Here is a 20,951-nt window from a genome sequence, read left to right on the forward strand (position 1 = left end):
TGTTGACTCATGCATAATTGCAGTGTTCTACCAGTCTACTATCTTGGAGTCTACTTGAGGCTTCAGTTGGGTCAGTTTTGTAGAACTTGTGTATATTCCTTTCAATTTTTTTTAAAAGCATAGAAATCTTAGTATGAAAGAGGTAATGACAGCTTGTGGGGCATCAACATTGGAGGTAAAAATCCATGCTTGTCACAGAGCTGCCTCTAAAATGTGACTGCAGCCTCTTGCTGGCAGTGATGTTTGCAGTAGTGGTGCTGTGCCAGCTCTGCTGTCCTTGAGTCCTGTTCCAGGCTCAGCTTAGAGCACTATGGCATCTACTTAGTTCCCTTTAAACCCAAGGGACCAAAGTGAGAGGAACACTGACTTTCTGCAAACTACTGAGGTGCCTGCACACTGAAAAAACACAGCTGCAGCAATGTAGTCATCTCCAAGTGTTCACTGCTCACTTGGATTTTTTTTTTTAAACTAGCTGTGGGATGAATTGTGCTCCTGCAGAAGTTATTGCTGCCTTGTGGCCAAGCAGGAACACAGGAACGAAACTCTGCAGTTTCATTTGGCTTGAGCCAAGCTAATACCCTGCTGCAGCCAGAGAGGAGAGTACACAGTGCTTGGATTCAAACAATAAGAATGGCAGAAAATTACCCTTGTATTCAGAAGGTCACTACAATTAATTAGTTGAATTGCATTATCATGTAATGGGATGAGCATGAAAGGTAATGGGAGAAGAATGAGAGGATGAGCACACCTCTCTTCAAGCTGCTACTTCCACTGGTAGGTGAAACTTCATCTTTTACCACAGACTGAAAGACTTGAGTCTTTTTAGCCAAAGTCACAGGCCCTTGTGACTGAGCTCAGCTTTAGATTAAGACACTGTCATGGTTTCACCCCAGCCAGCAATCGAGCACCACCCAGCACCACCAGGAAGGTAGTCCAGGAGGCTCTAGGGAAGTCAAAGGGGCTGCAGCAAGCCCATCTACAGCAGTTACATTCTCATTGATGCATGTTTTTATGTCTCTGAAACCCTCAGTGTTGTTAAACCCACTTTTGTCTTCCCAGGAAAAAGCCTCAACATCACAAACCACTGTTCAAAGCTCTGAAGGGGAAATAGGATCACAGAACCAAGCTTCTAAATCACACTGCCAGTGATGTGGGGATTGCTCCATGCCAGTCACATGTCTGTTTCACACTCTGAACACTATCCTCACTTTAAAGGTACTAATTTCCAATGCAGGAGCTGCCCTTTATATAACATACATGAGTTCCTTCTGAGGCCAGTATTTATGAGAGAGCTCTCACTTTCTTTGCTTCTCTCAGCTGGGAGGGTTTGTGTGTTAATTAATTGTTCAGACTGAATGCACAGCTGGCTGGGAATAAACTCCACCAGTACAAACTGCGGTCCTGAAGGAGGTGCTGTTGTTGCAGTTAAACTGGAATGATTGCACTAGAATGATTGAAGTTGTTGAGTGCAGTGCTCTCTTGTAGGTAGAATCCACAATCCTTGAGTTCGGCCTACAGAGTTAGATCCAAAAAAAACTAGAGAGGTGATAAATAGGCTAATTCTGCAAAGTTTAGACAAGCCCAGAATAGATCCATAAAAATGACACTTTTAAAAAGGAAGCATTAGGTGTCACGGCTTCTGTGCACCTGATGATCTGCTTGTGATGGAAAACCACCTATTCACCTCAAACACTTAAGGATGGCCTCCTCCTGAAAGTCACACAGGGAGCAATAGGTAGGATCTCACCTATTTCACTCACAGGCAGGTGGTATTAGCACTTGCTCAACAGGAGGAACCAGGGCACTGTCCAGACTGCCAGGCTCAAGGATAAGCCTGGCATTTTTTTGTGTCACTGTCACTCTGTCTTTACTCACAGTTTGAATACAGGACTTGTTCATCACTTCAGACTGTGCTTGGTCCTGCTCCCTCCTCCGATGCACACTGCACTTGAGGGCAAAAATATACAATCATTCTGTACTACAATGATTTCCAAGTCTGCACACTGGTCTTGTGTAAAACTGCTGCATTGCCACACCTGTGGGCTGCTCGGGGTTGTAAGCCACACTTCATTCCATGAGGGTTCTCCAGCAAAGCAGATCCTGGCTCATCATCCATCAAGGTCAAACGGAGTGTGCTGCTCCTGCTTCTCAAAGCACTGTGCAACAGAAGTCACTGGTACCAATGTTCTCTGCCTTCCCCCTCACAAACCCACCCCCAGATGTCCTGGATTAGGAGAGCTGCTGCCTTCAATATCTTAACTTGTAACCACTTGGATTTAGAGGTAAGATTTGTCACTGCACACATTAACTCCTACCCAAAACTGGACAACCAAGCCAACACCTGAGTTTTGTTATTCTGATAATAAGAAATAAAGGTGAGCTCGGGGAAAATTATACATCTATGACACTCATGTTCCTGTTTCTAGTGAACTTTGTGAGTCTGTGGTACTCTTTACTACTTGTGCCATGATTTTTATGTATTTGAATTGTTTCAACATCTAGAAGGCAAAAGAAGACATACTGAATTTGCTCAAAAAGCACTGTAGGCTTGCCTGGCAAGTTTATGTCATAGCTGGATTATTTGAATGAAGGATGCAGTAACTGATTCAATGTATAGAAACTGCTGACCTCCCATGGAAGAGGGAGACAACTGCTTTTAAGCATTTTCTTGTGCTGAACATCCTAATAACCAGTAGTATAATGTGGTGTTGCCTTCAGGAAGGACTTTTTGAAGTCAGTGCAACAACACAGGCTTCTCAGAGCCAGCCAGTTACCTTGCTGGGAAGCAGTTTTGCTACAGCCAACCCTGCCACCTTCAGCTCCTAATACATTCCTCACACCAGGGTCTGACAGAGGCCTCTCTGTGAGCAGCAGAACGCTGGGTTTCCAAGGTGTGACTTCCAGGAGTGGGATCTGGTACTGAGGTTATGCCTCGCCTTTCAGTTATTCCCACTACCAACGTGTTGGCAACTTACCATGCAGCATCGGGACACCTGCAGTCAAGGTCCAAAGAGCTTTTGGCTCCATTACTAATGGTATTAGTTCACATTAATTTAGTGAAAACTAAATCCTGTCCCCAGACTACAAGTGATACTCCACCTTTCTCATACAGGCAGTTCTGAGAGTCAGGTTATAAAAGACACAGAGCTTTTTTACTTTTAAGGACTAAATATATTGACACCTTTTGTACAAATAAAAGCAAATTATAGATTACATTAATTTAACAAATTCTAATACAAAAACCGGAGTTATTTCATAAAATGCAATTTTTAAATCAAAGCTCTACAGAAACATACAACTCCCCTATAAAGATGTCCAGTCCGCTGAGCATTGTTTGCTCAAAATATAGTTATGAACTTAAATACACTCATAAGTGTATTACACTAAATTATACATTCGGATAAACATGACTGAAATCAGAGATGAAGGAAATCTACTTACGACAGAAGGAGCTGTACAGCTCAAGTGAGAAGCAGCCACCAGCTAAGCTCAACCCAGCCCGTGGGGGCAGCTCTGCCTTGCTGAGGGCTGACCACATCTCTCAAACATGCAGCTCTCCGGGCAACACTTCAGTGTTACCATCAGCAACCTCAAAGAGAAAATAACTGTTGGCAGTAAGAAATGAAGTCACAAGCCACGTCCAGATCACAGGCAGTGTCTTGCCTACACCACTTACAAACTAAAAACTTTCTTTAATAAAACTGATTTATAAAATGTTCAAAACAAATTTTTGCCTATTGCTCTACTTCACCAAGTCTACTCCGTTTGAATTGTTAAATATTATGAAATTACAGAACTAGCTGAATTAAAGGAATACAAAAATTATCATCTATTAAACATCCACTTTATACATAAACATTTCTGAAACAGATTTACAGTATACAGTTAGTTTATACAGCTTAAGCAACTGTTCCAATGTCATTTCTGTCAAACTGAAAGCAGCCAAAAGGTCTAAGGTTTTGTGAAAAGGTTCTTGGTCAACATTCAAATTTTACCTTTCTCGCACTGCTCACACCCACTTCATCAGAATAACATTGCTGGGTTCATTTCACAAACCATACATTATTCCATCTCACCGTATGCTGCCAAACCGGGTAATGTGCAAGAAAGCTCATTAACTCCAGTGTGGTTTTAAATACAATGTATCTACATTTTTCCCCAGAATGCTTTCGCTTCCTGAGCTAGACATAAAATACCTTAAAACAGGTTTAGACGCAGATCTGAGACCCCATAAGCAAACTACATTAAAATGCATAGAGCGTGGAAAAAACCCCACACCACTTTTGGTAGCTCACACTACTGCCTGTTAGCGCTCTAAATACATTTTAGATGGATCTAATAATCTGTTGAATAAGGTGGTAAACTTACTACTTTAGTTGTCTAAATTTATTATTGTATATTGCTCTTGCCTTTATGACTTAACAGAATGTGTGTATTTCACAGGCTACTAGACACTCCTCATAATCGTCATCTTGTCATCGAGGTGACTGGATTTAGAAATGCTACAGTCTGCAACAAAAGCATGCAATTTTGGTGGGGTTTCACTTGGCTTTTTAAGATTAAATATGATTGTGTCCAATACTACTAATCTAAATCAAAGAAAAACACCATATTAAAACCGGTGTTTTGCAAGTGCATTTCAATATTTTAAATAATTTTTATTTCCAAAAATATTTAAAGTCACCTTTAATGACAAAGACTAAATATAAAACAGAAACCTGAATTTTGTTTGGATGAAAACAGGTTTTGGAGCTGTGAACTCTTTTGGTTCTCAAGTTCCAAAATATTTTTGAAAGAAAAATTAATTTTCTAATCAAACCATTAATTAACTTGCAACAGAATCTATATTATTAAATAAGCTTATACAGGAAATTGCAATATGGTAAGGTTGGGTTTAAGGTGCTACTCCATTCACCTTGGAGTCTTTTAAGGACTTTACCAAGTGGGCATCATGTCTGGGAACCAGACTCTACCAAGATGCTTTGAAACCTCCCAATGAATCTGCTCTAAGCTGTATTTCTGATCAGGAATCAGAACTTCCTCCATAATAGAGAGTTGAGAGAGGCGACCGCCACACATCTTCACGAACTCCACAAAGGCACTGCAGGAGACTTCACATTCCCCGAGGCCCACGGCCGACAGGTACTTGCACCGCTCGGCGATGCAGATCAGCTCCTCGTCCAGCGGCCGCAATCCATTGGCACACACCACCAGCTCGACCAGGCGCGGGCACGTCATCCCCACGCGGCCCAGCACGTCCTTGCTGACCGACCTGCCGAAGTACAGGTGAGTGACGGGGATCTCGTAACGAAAGAACGGGTCAAACTCCTCCTCGTACAGGAAAAAGTACATGACTAAATTTACTTTAGGAGAGTGCTTGATGAAAGCGTCCCAGCTGCTCTTCTGAATGGTGTGGAACTGAGTCTGTCCGGGATTCTCACTGACCACATCGATGCGCAAGTGTTCTAACCTGACGTGTTTCTCCGAGGACAGAGCCAGCAGCAGCTCGTCGCTCAGCAGGTGGTAGTTCAGCGCCAGCTCTCGCAAGCCATGGCACTGGTCAGCCACACAAAGGATACCTGTGAGAGGACAGCACGATGCAAGGCGTTACACAGATAAAGGCACTGATGACTGAACAAAAAGTGGGAGGGAACTGTTTGTGTGTGGCAGGAGGGGTGCTTTGGGCACCTGTTTCAAATGTGCAACCAAGACCTTGAATCAAAACCAAATCAAACTGGACAACCAGAACACTAATCTTTTTCACAGGCAGGATCTTGTGACTTTTTTGTACCTACATGTGAGACAGATACACACAATGTGACTACATCTCTGTTTTGCTGGGAATCAGAAAGAAGTGAACAAACACATAAACAGAAGTGACAAATACATAAATAGCATATTCTGACTGTTCTGTTGTAAGACTACATATACTCAATCTCACTTTTGTAAAAGGTGCTTACTCATGATAAAACTATTTCCTTAGCCAGCTTGGAAGAACTGCTGAGTGCTCTGTGGCTGACAAAGCAACTGTGAGTGAAATTTGTCATCTGAAGAAAGCAAATGTAAAGCAAAAGTAAAATGAATGTTCTATTTTAATTCAATAGAGAGGCTCCTGCGGTCATATTTATTTTTTCTAGGAAAGTATAAATGCTTAAATTTGGAAAAGCTAAAGCAAAAAAGAGGAAAACAGTAGAAATTTGGAGCAGTAATTTCTAAAACAGCAATTTTCAGATTCTCTTTAATGATTCAATATTCAATGCAGCTCACAGAAGACAAAATATTAAAAAGAGAATTCGGGTCAGTCTAAGGTTTCCACTCACACTATTTGTAGATACAAGCGATGGTATTATACTGGTAACAATACTGAAATAAATAAAAAGCACTAAGAAGAGCATTCAGTCCTCTGCATTTCATGTGACCCAGAAAACTGCATGAAATGTAGGATACAGCCTTTCCATTAAGAGAAGGGATGAGAACATAGCATTTAACATGAAACTGAAAAACCTGAGCTCAATACACTGAAGCAACAGGAAGAAATTCAGAAAACAGCAGTTATTTTAAAGTGCAGCTATTAAATTTAGGGAAGCCTATTCTGAGCATAGAAACGCTTTTTTAAAAAAAATCACTGCAAAAACATTGCATGAATCAGAAGGGTCACTATGATCACTCTCTAAGGAAACTCAGACACGCTGCTTCAGAATACCTAGGTCTGTTGAGATATATAGTATTTTAGGCAGTTTCAAGATCCATATACATTTTCTCATCTAAAAAAAGCTTGTTGTCCTGGCTGCCATCCTTCCATAAATCTTTGTTAACTTGTGTGGTACACTATAGACCAGTGCAATGCAAAAAGGGAAGAGCTGGGGTACAATTTACTGTGATTTTTATGGGTCTAAAACTGGATATACATGGTCTGTCAATGCAACTATGCATCCTATATAAAGAGCTGACAATGTATACAGTGTAGACAGCTACTGGAATGCCTGCCTGGAGCCCATGTATTTCAGAGAACACCCCTAGGCACTGCCCACACCTTAGTGTCACTGAGAGGTAAACAGCTCTGCTCTCTGATCTTACTGCTGAGTTGCATCAAAAAAATCCCTGACTCATGATGCTCCTGATAAAGGCACACCTGACACCTGCTCTGCTTCCCAACTCCCAAGAGAAGCAGCCCTCCTACCCCATGCCACAGCACAAATACCACCTTTACAGGAACACTTTCCATTCCCTCTGTTCCAACAGTTAGTGTTTCAGAGTGGGAACACCAAACAGAAGTAACTTCAGATAAACTCACAAAGATTAGAAATACATCACTGCCTTTGTTTCTCCAGCCCAAATTCAAACGTGTCTCTTTATCTTTACACAGTAACTTAGAGCAATTCACTGTTTGATATCAACCTTTTTCCTTTATCCCTGCAGTAGTGGAGTCTCTCTTGCTCTACTTTCATTACTCTTCTCTGTCCTTCACTAAAAAATTTCTTGAGAACTGACCTAGTAATGAACATTCCCCCTTCCTCCAATCTGAAGACATTTTAATTGCATCTATAAGTAATTAGTTTTGCAACTCACAGCCCTTTTGTTTCCATAAAGCTTTTCTATATTTTTAGCAGCCTGCTAATTACAATATCCCCATTACAAAAAAAAAAAAAAATCCAGGTCACTTTTTCCTTCAACAGTCTCATTTTTTGCAGCCTGCCTGCTCTGGAAGCCAGCCATCCACACACCAGCTTCTTTCTTTCTTTGTTCACTTGGTGGGATGCCCCTCCCTGGACACCAGGTGCCCACCAAAGCTGTGCAATCGCTCCCTTCCCCAGCTGGGCAGGGGAGAGAGAATACAGTTAAAAACTCAAGAGTGAAGATAAGGGTGACAGGGAGAGATCACCAATTACCATCATGGGTAAAACAGACTCAACTTGGGGAAATCAATATATTATCACTTGAATCAGAGTAGGGTAAGGAGAAATAAAAGTGAATCTTAACACACCTTCCTCTCACTCCTTTGTTCTTCCCAGGCTTAACTTCCTTATTATTTTCTCTACCTCCTTCCCTCCCAGCAGCACAGGGGTACAGGGAATGGGGGCTGTAGTCAGTTCTTCAGACATTGTGTCTGCCACTCCTTCTCCTCAGGGGGAGACCACCCCTCACTCTTTCCCAGTCCCTCACATGGGAGCAGTCCTCCATGAACTTCTCAATGGGAGTCCTTCTCAGACTGCAGTTGTGCTCCAGCGTGGGTCTCTTCCATGGCATGCAGTCCTTCAGGAACAGACTCCAGTGTTCCACACAGGGTCAATTCCTGCCATCAAACATGCTCCAGCATGGGCTCCTCTCTCAACACATGCTTCCAAGAGACTCTTCCAGCATGGACTTCCCACAGAGTCACAGCCTCTTTCTGGCATCCACCTGTCCTCCATGGGCTGCAGGTGGACCTCTGCTCCACTGTGGCCCTCCATGGGCCGCAGGGGCACAGCTGCCTCAGCATGGTTTGCACCATGGACTGAGGGGAATCTCAGTTCTGGCACGTGGATCAGCTCTTGCCCCCTCCTTCTTCATGGACCTTGGTGTCTGCAGAGTTGTTTCTCTCATGTATTCTCACGCCTGTCCCCAGCTGCAACTGATCTCCTGCAGTACCTGCTCCCCATTCTTAAACAGGTTATCCCAGAGGCACTACCACTGTCTCTAATGGGCTTGGCCTTGGCTCTGCTGGACAAGGGGAAGCTTCTGGCAGTTTTCACAGAAACCACTCCTGTAGCCCCCTCACTGCTCCACAAAACAAGTGCCATGCAAACCCAGTGCATTCACTTTTTTTCCATCTCAAGGCACACCCTTATCTGAATTAAGCAGTTAAACTCTCCTACTGTTTGCTCAGCACTCCCTGGTTTTGTTACTAATGCATCTTACCCCGATCTATTCATCCTCCATGAAGAACATGGAGGCTGGAACATGTCCTTTAACAGGCATGACCATTTCTTACCCATTGTTCCTTCAATTTACAACCATGCAAGATACATCAATCAGAACACACCCATGTCTCCTCCCAAATTATCAAGTGTATGATGTTCCAATGAAGCCTTCTAGCAAGGATTATCCACAAACCAGCCAACTCTGCTAGAGCTGACAGGCTACTCTTCGATCCAAGTCCAAGGAAATGACTCTCTCTGCCTAGCTACAAATTACTGCTGAAGCCTTTTCCTCTTAACAGACACAGCTGTTATGGCTCTTGCACTTCTCAGACACAAGGATTCTCAAAAAACAATTTTAGGCTGGAAAAGCCAGTCCCTCAAGCCAATTTAAACAAACCCCATCTACGACTAAAAAGCTTGGAGGAGGCAATTACGCAGTTAATTCTGGGAACACTTTGCTGGACCAGGCTGCTGCAAAACACCACTCCTGCATTTTCAGGACTTCTTTATACAAAGCCAAACACGAGGCTCTGTCTGAGAGCTACACTTACAAAAGGTATTAAATTTGTTTTGTTTGTTATCACTACAGTAACACACCCTCTGCAACAGTACTGCTTTTCCCTTGTAGAAATCCTGCTGGTGAATTTGACAGATAATAAATCTAGCATTTACAGCTGCAATGTATTTGCACGGAGAAAGTTATGGTGTTATGGTTTCTATAGTTTCTACTCATCCTCAGAAGAGGAATCACACTAAATTGCCAGCACTTCATTTACAACTCCTCTTCTCTTTCTCAGTAGAAAACTGTAAGTGTTAAGCTGATGGTCTGTGAATAAATCTTAAATTCGCTGTGTGTTGTGTAAGTCTATCAGAAATGTTAATTCTGTGAATTTCAACAATCTTGAATGATTTTGTTCTGGTATGAGCTGGCTTCATTCTTGTTACAGACACAGTTAAGAGTGTTAGAGAAGTACATCTGGTGACTGTAGAAGTTTTGCATAGCTCAGTCTCATCTCCCCTTTTTGATGCTGTCCGCAGTTTTTCTCCAGCGATGACTTTCTTTCAGAATTACTAAACCAGCATCTTTCTAAGCCATGGCATGGCAACAGTCAAAACCCACACATAACAAAGTATGGAAAAGAAACCTGTATTCCAAAAAAGCTTCATTATATTGGAATACTTTGTCATTGCACAAATTGAGCACAATCAATTTGATATGTTCTCATTAAGTTCCACATGAGGTTAACTATTTGCCCACAGCAGACATGCACTATTTTATCATTAGCCCAGTAGTCACTGTGAAGTGGTAGGATAGATGGATTGACTACTAGCTGGAAGTACTTTATTCATGGACAGTTGCTGGTAATACCATACTCATCTTCCCTCTTACCCCACCCCTCTGTTTTCAGAGGTGTACTGGTTTCAGACAGAATTTATTGCATGCATTAAAAAATCCCAACCAACCAACCAAAAAACCCCAAAGAGGCTAACCCCAAAACCACAGCAGCTTACCAGCTGGAGAAACATGAGGACAGCTGCTCATTTTCAACAGTTTGAGGGTGTCACTGTTGTTAGCCACCAGAACCTTGAGAGATGGATCATCCACGGGTGTGTCATCAATTTTAAGTGAAGAGAGGGATTTGGAGTTCACAAACACCACTGTCAGTGCAGAAATAAAGTGAGACTGAAAAAAAAAAGGAAATTTAAATGAAAGAGTAGTATGTGAAGTAAAGATCTCAATGGTTTCACAATGTGCACAGCACTCCTAGTTTTTAGTTCTTGACATTATTTGTTGAAAAAGCATTCTTTTGATATTGCATAATTTAAAAATTATACTAAAACTGACATTTTTAGTAGAGGAAGTGTAATAATTTTTTGCTATCTGTTTATGTATTGGGAAAATCAGAATGTATAACATCAGATGTTAATCAAGAACCTGACCTTGGACAATCCACTGCGCAAATTTAAATCTGCAGAAAGACCACAAGCAAAGGGAAAGCCTAGAAGCCCTCATTTTGAGGATTTGTTTTAATGTTCTTTGAACAGATGAGACAAGTCATACTCTGAAAGAAGCATCTTGTAGAAGAGGAATTCCCTCACGGCAAGTTCTGCTGCATACGTAGTCAGGAGTGTTTGTATCCAAAGACAAATGACTGCACTGCCTGCCTACCACCCACATAGAAATATTTAGGGTTTGGACAGGTTTCTTGGAAAGCTAACTGGAGTGGTCCAAACAGAGCCAAGGAGCAGGAAATCTATGAACTACTGAATAAGCAGCATAGATAAGGCAGGACAAGTGCTCAGCATAACCACTGAAACTTATCCTTAAAGACAGAGAGCCCTGGGAACCTGAACTTGAGAAACACAGACTAAGGAGCAGATACAGCAGTGATGGTAAAAACCACTGGTGGTTATGAAGTGAATATTTAGTTCATCTTCATGATTTCTTATCAGACTGACCAAATAGACTTTAAAAAATAATTTTCTCCATGCACTACATTAAGTATCTTTAAAAAACTGAGCTGCTGCTTGGATTTCAAGCCTGTTTCACTCTGAGCCACAGGCACATACCCTGAATACATTTATGTAAGAGAAGGCCTGGTAACAATATTTGTTTGTTCATAGGTGATATATTTGTGATTTTTAATAAAACTGCCACACAATGAGATTTACAGTAGGACTTACTTCTTTCACGTTTACACAAACTTTCAAAGTCAGTTCATGCAGATGGAAACATGAAGTTCAACTCAGAATCTTTACACACTTTGGCTTTAGGGACCACTCCAACTATCCCAACAGTATGCTCATATGTGTTATGTACAGAAGAAAAGATGCTTTAATATTATTTCAACTCTGTATTATGAGAATGTTAGCACTGTGTTTTTATTCTCTGTATTTAGAAAAAGAAGGTTGTTAAATAGAAAGGCAAAGAAAGTTAACCACACTTATTAAAAAAGGTAACTTGAACCTTCTAGTTTGAAGAGGTAGCAGGAAACAGGCAATATCCCAACATGTAAAAGCTGGTCTTTTCAGTATTGCCATATCTGTAGTCTGTAGTATGATTCTTTAAAAGATTCTACACACCTAAAATGTACTTAGTGAAAAGACAGGCAACACAACTCTAAATATGAGTTAGAGATATTTGCCACATGTCAGGTCACTTGACAACAAGAGAGCGCTGATGAAGATAATTCCAAGTAGTTCAGACCTCCTATACAGTCTGATAAAAATAAGACCCCCACCACCCCCCAAGAAATCCAAAACCACAGCAAAGTATTAACCATTTCCCAAATTAATTCAGCTTTGTCTGCTTTTCATCTAATGGACCTGTCACTAACAGCTTCCCACAAGAATTCAGTCACAGTCAAATTAAATTCTTTAGTTTCACTATTTGTCCCTTATGCAAGTGACAAAACTATTGAAGTCATAAGCACCACAAGGCAAATTATCCTTAGAGCTAATTTTGACTTATTTTGAATCTATTTTTTTAAAGGCCAAATGTGAACTTACTGAGAAACAAAAAAAAAGGAAACCCTTTTTTAATCCTTTGTGCTTTATAATCCTTGAAGTTGAGTCAGAACATAGCATGAACAATTACAAGTAATTACTCAGCAAGCTAGACATGATCCTAATATATCCCTCCAGTGAAAACTAAGAGATCTAAAGCAGCATTCAGGTTAATAAAAAAAAAGTAAGAAAGAGCTGAAAGGACAAAGTATTTTTAACACACTGTGGATTGTTGTCACTATATTCAGGTTTTCTTATCATCACACCTCAAAGAACATCAGAAAAGGAAAAAAATCAGAGTAAAACTAATTAAATATCTGAAAAGCCTCTTTGAAAATTATCAGTTAAAAATACATATTCAAGAGAGACATATGACATGGCAGTGACCACTGCAAGGATAATAATTTATAACCCTTCTGTAGCAAACCTCACCTGCAGCCTACTTCCCTTTCCAAGGCTGTCTCTAGTTCTTCCTTGTCCTTACTGCCATCAGTAGCCATGACAACACTGAGATCTAGCCAATAGTCTATTTGTATCTGGCCCTTCACAACCACTCCCCTGTTCCTTCCACCTCACTAGCAGGAATGCTTCTCTAGAAGCACATGTAAGAGATTTGTCATCCAGATTAAATGCTTTCTAACAAGATCTGATTTTTGGTAAATGTGCAAGGTAAAAATCTTGACTGAAAATTTCAGAAATACAGTGCACTTCACCAAGTATGTTAATGCTTGACTGCCTGAAGTGAAGCCCTGCAAATCATGATCCTATTTCTTTCTGAAGAGATTGTGTAAGTCCACATGGATAAAACTCTACCAATCATTTGATTGCAACTGTCTCCTAAACAAACCCCACAACACAGACCTGAACTGTCTAGCCTCTTAGCTTGCACCACACTGCTCAGCACTACATTGAGGTCAACAGACAGGAGGACTTGAAAGAACAAGGTCAGGCCTACACTCTCATATGATTCAGAGACTGAATGGAACTCCATATATCCATCACTGTACATATCAGCTCCTCCCTTTATTACAGGCCAGACCACTAAAAAACGTTTCTTTATCCAAGATTCATATTCCCACAATAGAATTTTTCATAAACTTACAGAAGTACTGTATGAAACACTGCAATACTTTGCAATAGAAAATATACATAACAAAATACCTTTGGTAAATCCATGAAGCTTGGCCGGGCAGTTGAAATTAGCCCAAGTGTTTTCAGAGAGCAATTCACAAGCTGTGATAAAATATCACAAGCTGCTTCTGCAGATTCCTTGCTACTGTCCACCTTAAAACAAAACGAATTTCGTGTTCAGAATGCACTGCAAATACACTCTTTAACTTTTTTTTTTCACTTTACCTTCTGAAATGTGATGTAAAAAAAAAACTCTCATTGTGAACCCATCAATGTTATTCTTTATTCCCCCAAAAAAGTATGAATCAAAAATCCAATGCTCTAAATTTACTACTTTTCTAAACACTTTGGTAAAATATAGCATGGTGAGGGGTTAGCTAAACAGTGTGTTCCAAGATCCTCATTCCACATCAAGTAACAAGCCAGTGGAGGGTCCAGAGCCTATTCCACTTCCTCTTTACATTCCTCCTTACCAAAATGCAAGAATTCTATAAATCCTTTCTTATGTGCAAAAGCCATTTCTTTTTGCAGTGGCTCAGTTCATAAAACTGAGCTGCTGGAGAGTTAAGTGCATTATCATATAAACCTGAATGACTGGCCCTTCACTGCTAAACCACAACAGATGCAATGGATACTCTAAAAAAACCAAACCAAACCAAACCAAGCAAACCAACACAAATCCCAAAACCTTCATTAGTCAGCTTGCTACCCAACCAAATCACTAAGCTTGTCTCCAGGGGACTTCCCCCGACTCTCAGATGTGCTTTCTGAATGCACAGCAGCCATGAGAGCTTTGCAGACCTACAGAACAGTATAAAGCTTGATCACAGGATCAAATTTAACTCCACTGTAAGCCATGCTACCTTGGCAGCAACAGATTCATTTTCTGCTCAAACACAAGCTGAAAAACCTTGATTTTCAACAATTCATCCTTCTTTGCCTATAGACAACACCCCTCTTGTTTGCAGCCTTTACAGAGGACTGGTGAGTGTTACACCCACTTCCTTGTGTATTCTGCAGCACTGGAACAACTGAAGTGACACATGAAAGAAATGATGGATCACCCTACAAGCAAAGGGCACCCAAAATTCCTTGGGTGTAAAGCAACACAGACAGGAGATAAGACACTGGGAGGTCACTCCACTACAGCCCCAGGTTTTCTTTATTTGGATGCTGATAAAAGCCCTGCAAACCACGTGGTAACAGTTTGTATCTGGTACTGCAAGCAAGCAGTAGCAATACATGTGATCAGTTAGAGGTGACTCAGCTTCTCACATGCTGATGATTCCAGCATTAGAACTGCCTGATCTCAGAAACAAGTATGCTGAACTTGCTGCAGAACACACTTCCTTTCCAAATTTCTCACACAGCTGATGCATATGCAGCCAGGAGATTCACAGCACCCTTCCAAAACACACTGCTATGTAAGCCCACATTAGAAGTTTTCATATACTGAAAATAATTCCACAATGTGAATACATGCACCATCCTATGCAAACCACACAAACTCTCTCAGTCCCCTGTACACAGCTGCACTGAGTACAGACAATCCCATACAATTTAAGATTAAAACTGCTAGTTGATGACTGGCAGTACTGAAGTCACTCTCTGTGCATTAGATGTTTTCTAACCATGAATATTAGAGCCAAGTACCTACAGGATGTGAAATGGGGAAATGCTCAACTTAGGTATTCTGACTGAACTTAATTCTGAGGCAGTAACCCACTCATGCAGTCGTATCAGAACTATTTCTGTCCACTTCACGAAGCAGAATTTTAAGCAGCTGAACTGCTACAAAAAAAACCTCAAAAAACCAAAAAAGCCAAAACCAACCAAAAAGCTCACAAAAAACCCCGAAAAACAAACCAACAAAGGACCCACAAAAACAAACAAAAAACCACAAAAAAACACACCACCAGCCAAAAAAAATCCCATCTGACAGAAATAAGATAATGAAAAGGTAGGTTCAATACTGTTATTTCAAGTTTTGGTCCTCAAAATAAACCCAAACAAATTAATTGGGAGGTAATCTCCATGTCTACATGTCCATTTAGAGAATCCATTTCCTCCATCTATTAAGCCTGAAAACAAGGCCACCTACCACACTGACAGCTACCCTATTCCTTTTAGGATAAAAGTCACTTTAAAAAAGCCTATAAAGTACACTACCTTGAAGCTAACATACTGCAGGTGATTGGAATGCCTCTTTATTATTTGCTTGATTAGTTCAGGGTGTGTAGTCCTCAGGTTTGACGTGGCTGGTTGATTCAGCTCAAACTCAAAGCACCTCCAGAGATCAGGCATATGAAACACTTGGTTCCAGCTCCTGCAGACCTGGGATGCATGAGCACGATCCAGAAGTGGCAAGTACTGGAACACCTGCAGGATAATGTCTTGGAGCAGGTTTGCCCAGTCAGGACTCTGCACAACTGTGGTTTTCTTCTCTACAATCTTGTGTCTCTTGGATTCCTTCTCAGTTGTGTCTTCAGATGAACTGCTGTTGGCCTCATTAGTTGTCCTTCCTCGTTTCATTCTACAGAAGTAATTAAAAAAAAAATTTATTTTGTAAATGTAAAAGAGCTGAGAACAATATTAATAGAAACTGTGGAGTTGAAAAGGGTATTTTATGCAACAACACCTTGGCAGAGTTTTTTTTCCTGCCATATATAAAGGAAAAAAACCCCAAGTAACAAACCAAAATGGCAGTCCAGAAATAACATTATCATCTAAACTGATATCTTTACTATTACTTCTTTAATCATTAACAGTGCCAACCCGTTTATAACAGTCACTCTCCTTTCAGTGTTTCATTTGTGTGTTTGAGAACACTTTGAACTAATTTGTTTTACTGTGTTGTTGATTATTACTCTACTGTTCTACTAATGGAAGGATAATCTTCTAAACAATTTTTTGAACACTGACATAAATATTCCTGGCCCAGTCCTATTTATTAGGAACTACACTTGAAACTGTGGAGATAAAAATCAGGCAAGGAAGTAAATAATTACTGCATGTATGCTTGCAAGCACTGCATATTGCGATGTTGCATCAGACCAAATATTTTTTTTTTCTGATAAAGGAAGAATATTTTCTTTTAAAATTTATTTATTTAAAATGCATTGCTTAAATAGATATCTGTTTTAAATCAGTATCCTTGAAAATATATTTCATCAAGTCCATTGGTGTGCTTTCATTTTTCCAGCTAACTAGTAAATAGGCATTACAGAAGACTTCCAGTAACAGTCTGGAAGTTTCAACCCACAAAAAAAATTTAGAGAAGGGCCAGAAAAAATTCTTCAAAATTGTATTAAATTCAGCAAGCCCACAGCAAAAGGTTGTAGCATATGCTTTTGCCATAATTACATCACCTAAACAACTTCTACCTTATATTACATTATTGGAGAGAAAAAGACCCTTACCACTACATATATCTGAAACACATCCAGGCTCACTGGGTTTTAATCCAAACATGTTCTTTTGTACATGCCATCTTACAAGTGAACTCGGCATCTGATCATTTATTTTCAAAAGCCTCAGTGTGATGCACATCATGTCCTAAAGGGCTCTGCTGCCTCATACTCAACTACAATGTGCTCAATTCCAGTCTCCAGAGAGCTGAGAGAATCCAGGGGCAGGGTGAGCCTGACACATAAAGCACCCCCAGCCTCCCTAGAAGATAAACAAGGACTTCATACACAGCAAAATCATCCTGGTTTAACATTCAAGTACAATTACATGTCTAGGGTTATCACATGCCCAGATCCCTCCTGGGATCTGAAAAGTTACATTTCCCTGCTATGTACTGCGACTAAGTCTGGAAGTACTTCCTGAAACAAAATGCCAGCTAAAAATTATACTGCTCATAATCCAGTGCATCACAGATTACTTTCTCAAAGGCAGCACCTCCCTACCTACCTTTAAAAGGCTTTAATCCTAGCTACTCACATGACAGAAGCAAGCTATCACTTAAGGTCTAATGCCACTCATAAGATGATGCAGACAAACCTGAACATAGGGTCCCGAAAGACTGGTGAAAAAAATTTGTCTTGACTATTTTAAACTCCTATTTTTACTCCCAGCACACTTGGAGGCAAGCAGAGCATGAAAACAGTACTGGGCAAAAATCTCTACTTGCTTCCTGAGAACTGTTTTCCGTGATTCAGTTCCCATCTACGGGACTATGCAGAACACAATTCCTGTGCTGGAACAAGCTTTCTGCTAGAGACAGAGCTCTGGTGCTGAGCCACTTCATCAGTGAAGAAAAGCAAGAAAACTGAACAGTGACTCAGAACCATCTGCAACTAACAAAAATATAAAGGAATTGGATTTTGCAACCGTGAAAGTGGAATTCAACTTAAAATTAATCAAGAATTAATTGGCAAATCCACTGCAAGCCTGTTGTGTTTCTCTTAGAGATAATAACTCAGCATAGTGCAAGAACAGTATTTATAATAAGCTAGTCTGAAATGCAACATTGGTTTAAGCTTTAGGCTAAACAGATATTCCAAACAACTAGGTTATAATGAGCATTCACCACAGGCAAGCTATTAACTTGCCAAACTCAGGCTTGCCTGTTTGAGGTCCAAGTCTTTCCAAAGCCATCTGTAAAAAGCTACAGAAGGTACTGTTAGACTGGGCTCTCCAAGTCCTCCTTTGCAGAGATCCTGTCTCATCTGCTAGCAAGGCAGTAAAGCTGCATAAACGTTCCAGTTAGGTAGGCTATTGTTATCACTGCATTAAGGTAGGGTTTGGGGTTTTTTTTTTCCCCTCTTTTTTGTCTCCCTTTCAGAGAAGACCAGGAGGGAGCTGCCACTGACAAAACTGCATTCATTTTTCTTCTGGAAAAAAAGCCTCTGGGATGCGTTGATAGGAGTGGACCAGTTCAATGACAGCTCTCACTGTGCACCTCTGAGCTAACTGGGATGAGCTCTAAGTAGTTAATATGTGCTGGTTACAGTCCAAAACCCACTCATAGAAGTTGTGGGATACTGCCCCATATTTTTGTAAACAGCCACCTTAAAAAACAAAAAGACACCACAGCCATTACTTAGAGGTATACTGATATTTTCTTCTTCCAAGAAAATAAGAAGTTATATGTACTAAATGCCATGACTTAAAGCAAGGGATGGGGAAAAAAAAACACCTTTCCAGACAACTTTTTTTGTTACTGTATTTAAAGAGGTCAAGATTAAGATTTTTGAAATCTTTCAAAAGTATTTCCTTAGCAAACTTTTTCCAAACGTCGTTTTTTTCCAAAGGAAAAAAGTGCCTAAGCTAAAGACTAAAAAATTTATTTTAAGAACTGTATGACTGTTTTGTCATCTGATTTTTAACCAATTTGTTCATCTAATTTTTGTATTCTCATTTTAGAACTTAAAGTATCAAAATAGTTTTTTTAAAAATATAACTGCTTTCAACCTCTTCACATGCCAACAATAAAACAAATATGAAATTTTAAAAATGCATATTTGCCTGCACAAGTTTACAGAACTATCTAAAAATATATTTACTTTTAAAAGGCCACTTAAAGTAAACCTTTCTGGACATTTAACATAAGAAAAAGGCAATGCAATTAGAAGCTCAATTCATTTTGCTTTATGTATCCAGTAATTGAAAGATCCGACCACTTGAAAACCAAGGCCAACTTTTCAACAGGAAGACATGGATGCAAAATTCCATACTAGCAAATTACTCTATGAGTAAAACCTACTTTTCAAGGAATGATTGCTTATCACTTCTTAGAAATGCATGAACCATCAATCTTGCTTTTATCTCTCTCTGGCACACTCAGGACACACACATATCATTGTTTTTCAAACTGCTGCTATAACCAACTTTGCTTTAGCAGCTAAGATTTTGCCAGTAAGGAAAATAAATCCCAAAAACCAAACCAACAAAAATACCCAACTCTATGGGGGCAGAGAGATGGGTGAAAGACGGGTGCGTGCCTAACTCCTTAAGATTTTCCAAGCAAATTTCTCCACCTATTATAAGGACTCGTTTCTGAACTCCGCACCTGGGCGCAACCCAGGCTATCTTGTTTGCAATAGTCATGTCCAACCCTAATCACACAGTTCAGTCACTGAGCAGCAGGAGGAGGAGCAAAGCACGTGCTTAACATTGTTTTTATTGCCGAGTAAGGTACAGCCAGAACACAACGGCAGTTAAAAAACAAAACAAAACAAACCAAAAAAATCCCACAACCAAAACCAAACAAAACAAACTGTGCAGAGCTGTTTGCACCCGACTGATAACGCTTTCCCAAGAGCCTGTCCAACCGAGCTCGCTGTGCCTCAGCCCCGCTGTTCATGGAACACCAGGAACGCGCTGAAGGGGAGCAGAGGCTGAAAGAAGGGGCGAACCCAACCCCTCCCTGCCGCAAACAACCTGCTCCGCTGGACACAGCGAGGCTTTCACGACTGATTACCGTTATCACGGGAAAGCTGCGAAGCAGCGACCCCAAACACGGCGGAGTAGGATTTAAGGATCTCTCGCTACTCCCGGAGAAGGCTCCCCTCAGGGTCGGTTCCTTCCGGCCCAGCCCCGGCCCGGGGCGCGGGGCTCCGACAGCCCGGCAGGCCTCGAGCTCCGCGGCCCCCGCTGCTCGGAGCCCGCTCCTGGGGCCTGGGACCCCGCGGATGGTCCCGCTGCGCCGCCGCCCGCCCGTTCCTGCCCCATCACCTGGCGGCTCCCTGCTGCGCTTCGCATTAACCGGGGCTCGGGCCGCGCTGGCGCCTCCGCTCCGGCCACATCAGCTCTCTGCGCCAAAGCCGACCCCAGCGCGCTCCGCCGCCCGACCGTCCGCTCCGTCCCGTCCCGCCCGCGTCGCTGCTTCGCTCCTTCCCTGGCCTCGCTCTCTGTTTACTTCCAGCGGCGGAAGCGACGCGAACCAGCCAAAATGGCGGCGGGCGGCGGCCCCACCTCCCCTCAGCGCCCCCGCCCGCGGAGCCTCGCAGCCGGGGACGGCGCCGGCTCCTCCTCCCGCCCGTCTGCACTACGGCTCGGGGCTGGGCGCGTCCCGCCTCGGGCAGGAAGGGAGCCGTGCAGTCTAGAGACGTACCGGGGCTAATCCCAGAATCTGTTAGGTTGGAAAAGTCCTCCGAGATCATCGAGTCTGGCCTATGATCCAACGCCCCCATGTCAGCTGCACCATGGCACTCAGTGCCTCCTCATTGCCGCGTCCAGTCTGTCCTTAAATGTCTCCAGGGATAGTGACTCCACCACCTTTCCAATGCTCAGTCACCCTTTCCGTGAAGAAATTCTTCCTAGTATCCAACCGTAACCTTCCCTGGCGCAGTTTATGACTATGCCATCTTGTCCTATCACTGGTTACCTGGGGGAAGATGCCGGCCCCGACTTGGCTACAAGCTTCTTTCGGGAGACGTAGAGAGTGACAGCTCCCGACCCTCCCTT

General features: G+C 41.7%; 1 protein-coding gene across 2 annotated transcripts; it reads right to left on the bottom strand.

The window, feature by feature from the left end:
• Positions 1-3,672: 3,672 nt before the first annotated feature.
• Positions 3,673-20,444, bottom strand: FBXL3 (F-box and leucine rich repeat protein 3). Of its 2 annotated transcripts, XM_066545085.1 has the most exons (5): positions 20,220-20,444; positions 15,708-16,071; positions 13,569-13,691; positions 10,413-10,584; positions 3,673-5,579 (listed from the first exon to the last, which is right to left on the bottom strand). In XM_066545085.1, the coding sequence occupies exons 2-5, from the start codon at positions 16,068-16,070 to the stop codon at positions 4,936-4,938; spliced, it is 1,302 nt and encodes a 433-aa protein (XP_066401182.1). In that variant the 5' UTR covers position 16,071; positions 20,220-20,444; the 3' UTR covers positions 3,673-4,935. The 2 variants fall into 2 exon arrangements, with proteins under 2 accessions (XP_066401182.1, XP_066401184.1); XM_066545087.1 differs by lacking the exon at positions 13,569-13,691.
• Positions 20,445-20,951: the final 507 nt, after the last annotated feature.

The sequence above is a fragment of the Molothrus aeneus genome, chromosome 2 (assembly GCF_037042795.1).
Source record: "Molothrus aeneus isolate 106 chromosome 2, BPBGC_Maene_1.0, whole genome shotgun sequence".
Classification (NCBI taxonomy): domain Eukaryota; kingdom Metazoa; phylum Chordata; class Aves; order Passeriformes; family Icteridae; genus Molothrus; species Molothrus aeneus.